Genomic DNA, 13,047 nt, shown 5'->3' on the forward strand with positions numbered 1-13,047 from the left:
AGGCTAATGTAATTTAAATTTTAAAATACGGTTTATCAGTAATAACTCTTTTTAAAAATAAAAAATAAAAATAAAAAATCAGTAACTATTAACTCACCGAACATTATCTAACTCACCATTTAAATAATAATAATAATAATAATAGTAATTACCTTAAAAGGTTATAGAAATAAAATAAATTTGTAATTTACTTTATGGTTTTCTTTTTTTCCATATAATCTCATACACTATTAATCGTTTCTATTATTATTATTATTATTATTTAATTCAAAATAATTACATTAAATAGATATTTTGTTATTCAAATTTTAAACTATATAGCAAAACACATTCTCATTTAAATCATTACATTCACCAACTTTTAGTATTATATTGAGATGTAATACGAATAAAGTAGAAATAATTAAAATAATTTTATTAATATTGTGTGATATAAAAGTAATGATATTTTTATAATATATTGTAAGTTTAAAAGATATTTATAATGTTAAGATAGACAATTTCTTTTTTAAAAAAAAATGGGTATTTTCTTATGTACAGACTAAAATGAAAATAATACATTTTTATTTAAAACTTACAATTTTTGCAATATTAACTTTATTTTCAAAACAATTTAGACAATTACAAAACATTATTACATATAATTTGTATTTCTTTTTTAAATTAACCTTTACAAAGCACTTTATAATTTTTTTCAATTTAAGTTTATTTTAATTTTTCATTATTTGTACTTTTTTTCACACAAAATATGCAATTTTTATTTATAATTAATAAATTTTACATTCTATTTAGGGTGTGTTTGTTTGGGGGTTTGGATTTTGAGTTGAGATTTGAATAGTAAAAATTTTGAATTTGAATAGTTGTATGATGTGATATAAATAGGGTTTGATGTGATGTTTTGAATGTAAAATTAATTTTTAGTATAATATAAAAAATGAAAAATAGGTGTTTGATTTGATGTTTTTGAGGGGAAAAAAATTAGATGAATAGTGAAAATCCACCAAAATCCTTCAAACAAACACACCCTTAATTTATGTTTATCTACAGATAAGACACCAATAATTCAACTTACTAAAAAATTCTTTTATTATTTTATTAATTCACTCCTGCTTTCTAAAATAGTCATAGTCAGTCAATATAATTCTATATTCATTATTATTCATGTCTTACTAATATAAACATATTTTTATGAAAAAAAATATTAAATTTTTATTATTTTACAAAATATTAAATTCAAATTATATATAAAATTTTGAAAACAAAAAAACCTACTTACTAAACACACCTTAGATTCGAATAATCTTATTATTAAATAATAGTATAAAATTTTATAACGTGTGTTTTTTTTAATAACGATTTTGAATTATTTAGTTGTTAGTTATTGAAAATTATAATTATATTAGTATTAAAATATTTATTCTATTATTTATATATATTTTATTAAAAAAATAATTTTTTCATATATTTATATATATAATCTTTGTGAAAAATAAAGATATCTGATTATTTATTACAAAAATAAAAATTAATCAAATCAAAATAATCAGTAATAAAATATCCTTTCCAGATATTGAACGACGATACAAGCAAAAGACTAAAAAGGAACAGTGCCTGTAAAAATTTTTCCATTCCTTTAAAAATCCGAAGAAAAATTTATAAAATTGGATTTTCACAACCTTTGCTTACAGCGATAATTGGAATCCGATCTGTGCAACAAAGTTCACCGAATCGGCAAAGGGAGTGACTTCATTACGTTCACATCCCATTTTTGAAAAAAAAAAAAAAAAAAAGGAATAAGGGATGAATTCTGACAAATGTCACCTTGCTCGGAATTACGTCGGGCTATAAATTGCCGCCCTCCTGGAGCATTCGCTCTCTGTTTTCGGGGTTTAATTGTCACTGCTAAGTTATTGCAAAGCAAGTATTTTCTTTTTGGGGGCACTTATTTGGTCGTCACTAGTTTGGGGAGGTGGAGTGTGGAAGGGCCGAAGGGGCATCTGTTCTTCCGCAAGACTCGTCTGTTGACGCCGTTTTTGGAGTTGCTTTGGTACTCCAGAATTGGGGGGCAGAGCAGACGAGGTTTGATTCTCATGAACACATGCCCTAGTTTTCGTTGTTGCCCCTAAAATGGGGGGATTTCTGTGAAACCCTAGTTTTTTATTTTGCTGTTCAATTGGTGATGTGTTTGTTTGATTTGGTTGAATGGATTGGTTGTGTGAGGATTTTGCATTGTTGTATTGAGCTATTTGAATGTAGGGCTTTTGTTTTTGAATGAATGTGAAATTGGTTTTGTGGAATCAATGGGATTGGGGGTTTGATGGAAATCTCTTGGCTATGTTAATCAATAGAAATTGCGCCCTTCTTTTGTTTATTCATGCTTTGATAAGATTATTTAGGGTTTGCTGTTTTTGTGTGCAGGGATTCAATTGGATTGGAGATTGGATAAGGGTTTGATGCTGTAGTTGAAACCCTAGGTTTTCGGGGATGGATAAGGAGGAGAACAAGGTGAGTTTGAAGAGGAAGTTGAAATCTGTGGAGATAGCAGTTGATACCGATGATGATGAGCCGATTGGGGCTCTGCTAAAGCTGAAGGGAAAGAGGATTTCGAAGAAGAGTAAGGTGGTTACAGATGCCAGTGGGAAGAAAGGTAATGAGGCTGAAAAGTTGCCCACAGGGGATGATGAGTTGGTTTGTATGGACGATACATTGGCAAATTTTAGGAAGAAGTTGAGGGGTCCGAAGGCAGTTGTAGCCGGAAAGGACTTCAGCAATTCTGGGGCATTATCTTGTCAATCTGTTAATGATTCTGCAAAGGATTCGAGACTAGATGTAATTTTGGCATCTGAGGCACCGAAAAGAAGCATAGGTAGTGGTGACAGTGTATCTCATGGGGATGAAACTATCTCAGAGGGTTTGAAGGCAAAATCGAAAAATAAGAGATCGGAGATCAGCTCAGATGGCTTGGATTACAGTAAGCCTGAGAATCACGAGGAGGGAGGAGTCTTGGACTCGGAGGCTGAGGGTTTAGAGGATTCACTATATGACTTTTTTCAGAAGGTGCAGTCTGGGAAGAGTTTGAAATCTCGTAGATTGAGACAGGGAAAGGAAGTCCAAACATCTGGTGGCGAGCTAAAACCGAAGACAAATTCAGATGCTGGCTTGGAGGTTCCTGATAAAAACTCTCCATCTGCTTCAGATCCTTCGAAGAACTTCATGGTGCCTGATGATCAGGGTACTGTGAAATCGCCAGGGAATTCAATTGATCAGAAACCCGAGCATTCTTATGGTCTGCTTGATTCTATTCTGCCACTGGGATCAGTTAATGGATTGAATTATGATTCTGTTTCCTTGGTTGACAATCCTTCTTCCAGTTTAAGGGCATGTTCGAATAAGATTCCTGATGTTGAAGATGGGAAAATTAACTCCAATTCAACCAATGAACTGCTCAATTCAGAGGATATTCTTTGTAGAAATGCTCAGCAGATGGTAGCAAACGATTTGGTGGCATCAATGTCCTTCTCTGGAGACTTAGGAACGAATAGGGATGACACAAAACAAGAGAATCGTGGAGATGATGACAAAGGTCAAGAAGGATCAGTTCTATTACAGCTCCACTCACCACCACTTACAGTCAATCCTCCACCGGAGGAACTTCTATCTGCAGATCGTGATGGCCCAATTGTAGTTGTTGGTAATTGCTGTAAAGAGACAATTCCAGCTCCGCTTTCTTCGCAAGGTGCAGATGATGATGTATCTGAGTGTCGGTCGTCGCCTATTTCTACTAATGAAGATAATAAATACATAGTTGCATTTCGGAAGCGCGAAGACAAGTCTCAGAAAGGTGTTGATGAGCCAGGACATGATTTAGAGACTTCTCATACATTGCCTGCAAGTGGTTTTCCTACAAACAACTCTGATGATCCTTCGGAGGATGAAGCAATCAACGGAACATCTTTGGCATCTGCTACACTGGATAATCAAGGAAGCAGTGGAGAAGATAGGTCCCCTCTCGATCTGGAAACTAAAGAAAACAATCTATCAGTTGGACAGCGAGCCGTTCGGAACGCCAAAAGGCATAGGCACGAAGACATGGCTTACGATGATGAAGTCGACTGGGAGGTTTTGATGCAGAGTCAAGAACTGTTTCCAAGTGTTCATAAAACAAGAGAAAAGCAAGACTCACTGCCTACTACACAAGAGGCTGACCCTATAAAGGTAGCAGCCGTAGCTGCAGGGCTAAAAGGGCGTGCTGGTCCGCTTGAAAAAGTCAAGTTTAAAGAAGTGTTGAAGCGCAAAGGTGGCCAGCAAGAATATTTAGAGTGCAGGTTAGTGGCTTGCCTGCATTTCCATAATGCTATTATCGTGATTTGTATAGCCCTCACTATTGGGTCTTCTAGTTACTATTAATTTATTTAGGTTCAGTTCTTTTTGTGTGCTTTTCACATTTTGTGGATGTTACTTTTTTACCTGTTTTTTTTAGTATTTATCCGTTGTCAACTGCAATGCCCATAATGTATACCTATCAGCATCCGTGAAGACAAGTTGTGATTTTAGTTGTTTTAATTAGCGTTTGATGTCATTTTGGCCCATGGATTTATTCCTTTTCCCATGCAAATGGTTGACATCGTGGGAACAGGAGCACGTGGGAGTTCTTATTGAAAATGTCTTATTTGTTTGCAAGTGTACAAGTTTTCTGCTCTTTTACTTTATTTTTAATTTCACACTTCACATTCAATTTTGCTCCTACATGCATCTATATCTATGTATACATAATCTATCAATCAACATCACATTTTTGAAGTAGTTAAGGTGGAATTCGACACTAATTTTAATTAACAATGCACTTAGAAATGGCCCATTCTTTATTTTTTGTATAGATATGTAATTGTTTCTAGTGTTTTGTTGACAACTTTATTATGTGATGCTTTGTAGGAACCGTATTTTGAGGGCTTGGAACAAAGACTTTGGCCGCCTTTTGCGACTGGAAGACTTTAATGTATCTGATTCTCCTTTGGATGGTGAAAGCCCATGTGATTCTCTCACGAGAGATGTTTTTAAGTTTCTTGATCAACATGTAAGTTTTCGGACTTCATTAAATTGAGGGTGAATTACACGTTGCTCGCTTTCCATAATCTAAATATTTACCTTTCTTGGTCAACATGTAAGTTTCTGGATTTCATTGAACTGAGGGGGAATTACACGTTGCTCACTTCCAAAAATCTAAAACTTTTACCTTTCCTGATCAACATGTACCTCTCGATTTCATTAAATTGAGGGTGAATTACACGTTGCTCGCTTTCCATAATCTAAAACTTTTACCTTTCTTGATCAACATGTAATTTCTGGATTTCATTGAACTGAGAGGGAATTACACATTGCTCACTTCCAAAAATCTAAAATTTTTACCTTTCCTTGATCAAACATGTACCTCTCGATTTCATTAAATTGAGAGTGAATGTAGTTGCTCGCTTTCCATAATCTAAAACTTTTACCTTTCTTGATCAACATGTAATTTCTGGATTTCATTGAACTGAGGGGGAATTACACATTGCTCACTTCCAAAAATCTAAAACTTTTACCTTTCCTGATCAACATGTACTTCTGGATTTCATTAAATTGAGGGTGAATTACACGTGTTCACTTCCAAGAATCTAGAATCTTTACCTTTCTTGATCAACACGCAAGTGTTCGGATTTCATTTAAGTGGGGTAAATTACACTTGGCTCACTTCCAAGAACCTAAAATTTTATCCTTCTTGTAAGTATTCGGATATCATTAAATTGATGGTGAATTACACGTTGCACACTTTCAAGGATCAAAAATTTTTTAGTCTTTCTTGATCAACACGTAAGTCTGGATGTCGTTAAATTGATGGTTACTTACACTATGCACTATTCCAAGAATCTAAAATTTTAACTTTCTTGATCAACATGTAATTCCTCGGATTTCATTAATTGAGGGTGAATTACATGTTGCTCACTTCCACGAATCTAAATTCTCTTAAGAAGGGAGCTAACCCATTAAGGAAATTCTCCCACGTGAATCACAATAAGCTATAGGCCCGTGTAATTAATGAGGCATAGTAAATATTTCCGCAACTAATCTCTTAATTGTGTTTTTCGACTTATTTATTTCTGCATTTACTGTACTTCCTGATAACATCACTCCAACAGATAGTTTGATCTAGTTTATTTATTCTGCTCATAGTTGTAAATTCGCGCTCTGGCCCATGGGACAGCTTTTGCACCTTTTTCTATGTTGAGGTGCATTGCCATGACACACGGCACAGGGCACAATTTTAAAATTTTCATTTTTATTTATTAGGCTTAGTTACGGCATATTTTGTTTCTTTAATTAGATATAGGATGTGGAAAGTTTTATTTTATCTCTTCCTAACTCTATCTGGCTCTTCAAAACTACCTTTGCTTCCTGTTTTTCATCTCCTTTTTTTGCCTCTCACACATCCTTTCACTATCAACTGATCTTCTGCCAAGTAAGGCAGCCTGCCACCGTCACCATTTTTTTTTTTTTTTTTTTTTTTATAGTATAGGATTTATGTTAGATCTTATACATAAATTGTTATTTTTTATTCATATCTTTGCTTCTATTTTGTAATGTGTACATTGAAATTCAATATATTTTCTAGGAGCCACCATTTTTTTTCCTTTTCTTGATATTTTTTCCTCTAATAGTATATTAAATTTATTTTAAAATATTTTATTTTACATTATATATATTTGTAAGATGCGTGGATGACTATTTTTCTTTCCTAAAAGCACGTTACGTTAATTGCATATATATGCGTGTATTATGTATATTAATAGTTATAGTGCTTGCCATGAGCCGCACTGTGACGTGCCATGACATGACACAAGCACACTATGATTTTGCCAAAGGAAATGTTTGTCAAGAAACCGATATGGAGGTCTAGGTAACTGTGTTTGATTCAAAAGCAAAGATCAAGAGAAGGGCCCATGGCCTGAAACTAAAAACATTATTGAATATCTGTGAATGTTTTTCCCTGATAAAGCTGTACTACTCATTATTCAAAGATCGAAAGTATGGGAAGAGAAACGTAGTTCTTATAAGCTTATTTTTCATATCTTGAATTATCTCCATGATATCTTTTATGTTTCATATTTTTCTTTCCTCAATGTGAGTAGGTTTATGAATAGATTTCACATGTTCGATCAATAAATCATTGATTTCTGTTTAACTGATTGATGGGAACATTTCAACAGGGTCATATTAATTTTGGAGTGCCTTCTGAAAAGAAGGCTGGTAGCCGCATCAAGGATGAGCTGAAACTTTCGACAGAGGACAAGTTAGGAGAAAATCCAGAGGTCGGAGTTTCCATTGTTCTCAGCAACGAAAAGAAACCTGATACATTGACACAGGGAAAGAATGACAGTGTGTTTGCCAATGAGAAGCTGATGGGTAAATCAAATCCAGAAGATGGACTATTGGAGTCTTCAGGACCTTCTGCCGAAGGTATACCTGAAGGATGCCCCCCAGGTGATAGTGAAGGAATCAATTCTCTCGAGCATATGACACCTGAAGAAGCTAAGAATTCAAAGTCTTTGGACTCAATTCCTTCTTGCAAAGACATGTATGACAAAAAAGTTTCTCCTGCCAATCCTGACTTACCAATTTCCGCCGAAGAAGTGTGTGGTGTGCCTATGAAGCACTTTGAGGATGGCTCTGATATTTTGTCAACATCCAACAATTGTGATGGCAATGATATGCATTCGGATTCAGGATCAAAGAAGAACGTAATAATTGTAGGAGCTGGTCCTGCTGGACTAACTGCAGCACGCCACTTGCAACGCCAAGGTTTCAGTGTTACAGTGCTGGAGGCCAGGAGCAGAATTGGGGGTCGTGTTTTTACTGACCGGTCCTCTTTAAGCGTTCCTGTAGATCTTGGAGCTAGTATCATCACTGGTGTGGAGGCAGATGTGGAAAGTGAGAGAAGACCTGATCCTTCTTCATTGATTTGTGCTCAATTGGGGCTTGAGTTGACTGTCTTGAACAGTGAATGTCCTCTATATGATATCGTTACTGGTGAGAAAGTTCCACCAGCTTTGGATGCTGAGGTGGAAGCAGAATTTAATAGCCTGATTAATGATATGGATCAGTTTGCCGATGAGAAAGGGCACCAGGCTATGCAAATGTCCCTTGAGGAAGGTTTAGAATATAACCTCCAAACACGTTCCAGGGTGTGCCCTCCACCAGAAAACAATGAAGTTGAGCATGTTGCCGAAGATCTTGAAGCTCCGGTTGGTCAAGCAGAGAGTTTAAATCCTCTTGAAAGGAGAATCATGGATTGGCATTGGGCCCACCTGGAATATGGCTGTGCTGCTCCCCTCAATGAAATTTCACTTCCAAATTGGAATCAGGATGATGTATATGGGGGATTTGGGGGCCCACATTGCATGATCAAAGGAGGGTATAGTGCGGTTGTCGAATCTCTTGCCCAAGGAGTTTGCATCCGCTTAAACCATATTGTCACAGAGATTTCGTATAGCACTCCAGATGATGTAAAAAACAATTTGCATAAACGGGTGAAAGTCTGTACATCAAATGGCAAGGAGTTTTGGGGGGATGCTGCCCTGGTTACAGTGCCACTCGGGTGTCTGAAAGCAGAAGCTATCAAATTTTCTCCAAAGCTGCCTCAATGGAAAGAATTGTCTGTCAAGAGGCTTGGATTTGGGGTTTTGAACAAGATCATTCTGGAATTTCCTGAAGTATTTTGGGATAACAATGTCGATTATTTTGGGGCTACTGCTGAAGTTAGAGATCAGCGTGGGCGGTGTTTTATGTTTTGGAATGTCAAGAAAACAGTTGGGGCACCTGTTCTGATTGCATTGCTTGTGGGTAAGGCTGCTCTAGATGGCCAGCGCATGAACCCTTCAGATCATGTGAGTCATGCCTTACTAGTTCTTCGGGTACTGTTTGGGGAAGACAAAGTTCCTGATCCCGTTGCATCTGTAGTTACTAACTGGGGCACCGATCCGTACAGCTATGGTGCCTACTCTTATGTTGCGGTGGGATCTTCTGGAGAAGACTATGATCTTTTAGGACAGCCTGTGGATAATTGTTTATTTTTTGCTGGTGAGGCAACGTGTAAAGAGCATCCTGATACTGTTGGTGGTGCAATGATTAGTGGTCTTAGGGAGGCTGTACGAATCATTGATATTTTGAGTACGGGAACTGATTACACAGCAGAAGTAGAAGGCATTGAAGCTGCAAGACGCCATTCAGATATTGGAAGGACTGAAGTGAAGGACATTGTCGCAAGGCTTGATGCTGCAGAGTACACGAGCGCATTGTTGAAGAAGTCATTAGATGGGGCCCAGGTTTCTGCTTGGGTCTCTATGTTAAAGGAAATGTTTTACAGTACAAAAACCAGATCAGGGAGATTGCGGCTGGCGAAAGAGTTGTTAAACATTCCGGTTCGATATCTGAAGAGCTTTGCTAGTACAAAACAAGGGCTTAGAACCCTGAACTCGTGGATTTTGGTGGGTGCCTCATCTGATGTGTGGTTTCTAGACAGAAACATTCTGTAAACAACAGAGATTAATCATATGGAAATTGTTATCATTGCAGGATTCCATGGGGAAGAATGGAACCCAGCTTTTGCGCCACTGTGTCCGCCTACTTGTACTCGTTTCAAATGATTTGCTAGCAGTTCGTTCGTCAGGTTTTTGCCTCCCCTGTTGTGCTTCTTACTTAATTCTTTATTACATGTTGTAGCTGTGTTTAAGTTTGAATCTTATTGTTATGCTATGTTTCGTTTCGAAAATTTTGGCGACTGTGGCTTAATTTTTAGGATTAGGTAAAATTCATGTTTATGTGGATTCAGTGTGTCATTTTTCTTATTTTTTCTTACAGGTATTGGAAAAACTGTAAAAGAAAAAGTATGTGTACATACCAGCCGTGATATACGTGCCATAGCTAGCCAGCTTGTGAGTGTATGGGTTGAGCTTTTCCGAAAGGAGAAGTCGTCTAAAACACTCAAACTACTTAGGCACCAAACTGGTCTGGATTCAAAGAGCAAATTTTCTCAACATTCTGGAAAACCACCAATTCGCACACACTCCAGTGATGTTAAAGCAAGCATTAAAAAAGCTGTTGATGAACTTGGTAGATCAAAAACCAAAGTTCACATTAAGTCAGATGTTCAGCCTTCTAATTCTCATGGTTCTGCACAAAGCAAAAAGGAGCAGGAGGAGGATCATGAGATTCCTATGTCCGAAGAAGAAAAAGCTGCCTTTGCTGCTGCAGAAGCTGCCCGTGCTGCTGCAGAAGCTGCTGCCAAGGTTTGCTTCTTGCACCCCCTTCCCCACTCCTCTCATTTTAATGTCTACTGTGTTTTTCTGAGGTTTCTATAGAAAAAAAATGGAAATTTTGCATATGATTTCCTTACAGCTCAAACTACTTGTTCTTTACTTGTTTAAATGTCTGGTGAAGAATCATGCTTGTGATTGTTTGGTTCAGTAATATGATGTAGCTGTTTCCGGTACATGGCATTTTATTTTATTTTATTTCAAATCGATGGCCATTAAGTCTACTGGTTTTGCAACAAATTGAAATTTTGCTGAGTTGACAACTGTATGTTGGTCTTGATTCTCCAATATGCTTCTCAATTGTAGGCTTCTGCCTGTTTCCACTTTCTGTTTTCCTTTGCAGGCATTGGCCTCTGGTGCGATGCAAAATGCATCACTTCAGCCTCCAAAGATTCTTTCATTTCACAAGTTTGCGATGCGCGAGCAGCACACCCCAATGGATGAGTCTGAGATTAGAAAGCAATGGACTGGCGCTGCTGCGATCGGCAAACAGGATTGTTTATCTGAAATAGATTCCAGGAACTGCCGGGTGAGGGATTGGTCAGTTGATTTTACTGCTACTGGTGTCCATTTGGAGAGTTCCAAAATGTCGGCGGATAATCATTCTCAGCGAAGCCACTCAAATGAGATGGCAAATCAGTTAAACATCAAAGAACACTCTGCAGAGAACGTAGCTGTCGATAGCTGCATCTTGACAAGAGCTTGGGTTGATAATGCCGGCAGCATAGGGATAAAAGATTATAACGCTATTGAAAGATGGCAGTGCCAAGCAGCGGCTGCAAGTTCGGGGTTTTCTCATGGAACAATGCCCTTAACGGATGAGGAGGATTCGAATATGAGTTCAAAATTGTCTAAGCAGAAGCGTGATGCACTTGCAAATGAGAGCTCTGCTTCCCATGTTTCTATACACAGAGAATTGAAAGGCAAACCAAATAGAGGACCCGATCGTATCAAACAGTCGGTTGTGGATTATGTAGCTACATTGCTCATGCCTCTTTTTAAGTCAAGGAAGATCGACAGGGATGGTTACAAGTACATTATGAAGAAAACTGCGACAAAGGTTATTTCTCTACCATTCTCTCTCCTCCCCCACATCTACTCTATTTGCACTACTCCCGAAAGCCATCTTATTTGTTTTCTTTACTCTCTATTTAGGTTATGGAACAAGCCTCTGATGTTGAGAAATCAATGACCGTTGACAACTTTCTTGATTACAAACGCAAAAACAAGGTAATCATTATATATTCTTCTTCCGTTCTTCCCTGTTTCTCTATCATTAGATACTCTTTTTTTACAAAGCATCATTTGTTTTTATTAGTGCCTGAAGTTACTATCATGATCCTCATTCCATCTTTTCTTTCTTGGATAGATCCGAGCATTTGTGGACATGTTAATCGAAAGACACATGGCAACAAAGCCTGATGTGAGATCAGGATCATCCGACAAAGATTAGCCTATTGTCCGCTACACAGAATCGTGAACTGTGATAGACTTGTTAGTCGTTATCCTAGCAGTCACCGAAGATCAAAACGGAGGCTCTGCTCATACTGTCCAACCATATATTCTTCTCTTTGAAATTTTATATCCAGACACCCCTTAGCAAAAGGCTCAAAAACCGTGGATTGGGTGACATCGTTTATCTCATATACATTTTGCATTCAATTAACATTGAGTCATGTTTTGTGAATTTGTTAATTATAGTCTTGAAACTGTATCTTATTAGGGCATAAAGACAAGAACCCCCTAACTGTTTTTGTCTGTAGGATCTTTAAAGACTTCTGGATGTGTACATTCTAGACTTTTTTTTCATCAAAACGAATATACAAAATTCCCATTTAGTATTTTACTTTAGGATCTTGTTTTGTTTTCTTAGCTGTTTTATACTATCCTATTCCGTATGTTTTCTGTTTTTCTTAATGTTTTAAGCCAGCAAGGTCTTTGGACACTCTGAAGAGACGGGCAGAAAGCAGTCTTCCATTTATTCCCACATGCTTGCCTGAAAGGTAAAGCAGCTGTGAAATCTCTTTTAACTGTCGATCTTTTAATTTGTGTATGATGCTTAACTGTATGATACTGAATGTTGTTAATTGCTGATAGTTAAGACACGAGTTACTGATAAGCATATGTTATTATGTCGTTAGCAGCTAATGTCGTCTGTTTTTGACATTTCTTGTTATTTTGTTGATGCTGCTGTGTCTTGTTTTCTACATTTTTATCACCAGGTGTTGCGGAAACCTGCATTTATGCAAAGACGATGCATTGTATATCCGGATGACCCGGCCGGCTGTCCGTCGAGAACCGGTAGGTAATGTGGTTTATCCGTTTTTCTTCTTGAGGTTGTTCTGGAAATTCTTTTGTGTTATTACTTTGTTGCGTCTGGGAAATGAAATTATGGAATGTATGCGACTGATGCGAAAAAAATGTTGCCTAACATGGCCTTGTTTGTGTTCGAGTTCTTGTCCTGCATTACATGAGTGACGCGCAATGTTGCCCAACACGGCCGTGTTCTTGTTCTTTTCGATTTTTCCTTACTTTTCCATTTATTTACAACCCGACCCGACCCAAAATAACTCCCTATGGCCCGCCCGGTACTTGGGGCGGGGGTCAAAAGGGTCATTTCATGGTGTTGACAATTAGTGGGGTGATAACGGACGGTTGCGATTTACGCGTGTGTGGAATACGTACAGATGTATGTATCTGT

The 13,047-nt window shown here is 37.2% G+C and overlaps 1 protein-coding gene across 1 annotated transcript; it reads left to right on the forward strand.

The window, feature by feature from the left end:
- Positions 1-1,652: 1,652 nt before the first annotated feature.
- Positions 1,653-12,197, forward strand: LOC127256820 (lysine-specific histone demethylase 1 homolog 3). The gene is made up of 9 exons (XM_051283026.1): positions 1,653-2,079; positions 2,419-4,325; positions 4,933-5,074; positions 7,242-9,518; positions 9,607-9,700; positions 9,892-10,319; positions 10,690-11,406; positions 11,502-11,576; positions 11,716-12,197. The coding sequence occupies exons 2-9, from the start codon at positions 2,485-2,487 to the stop codon at positions 11,797-11,799; spliced, it is 5,658 nt and encodes a 1,885-aa protein (XP_051138983.1). The 5' UTR covers positions 1,653-2,079; positions 2,419-2,484; the 3' UTR covers positions 11,800-12,197.
- Positions 12,198-13,047: the final 850 nt, after the last annotated feature.

Source organism: Andrographis paniculata, unplaced genomic scaffold (genome assembly GCF_009805555.1).
Source record: "Andrographis paniculata isolate CXL003 unplaced genomic scaffold, ASM980555v1 Contig57END, whole genome shotgun sequence".
In the NCBI taxonomy this organism is placed as follows: domain Eukaryota; kingdom Viridiplantae; phylum Streptophyta; class Magnoliopsida; order Lamiales; family Acanthaceae; genus Andrographis; species Andrographis paniculata.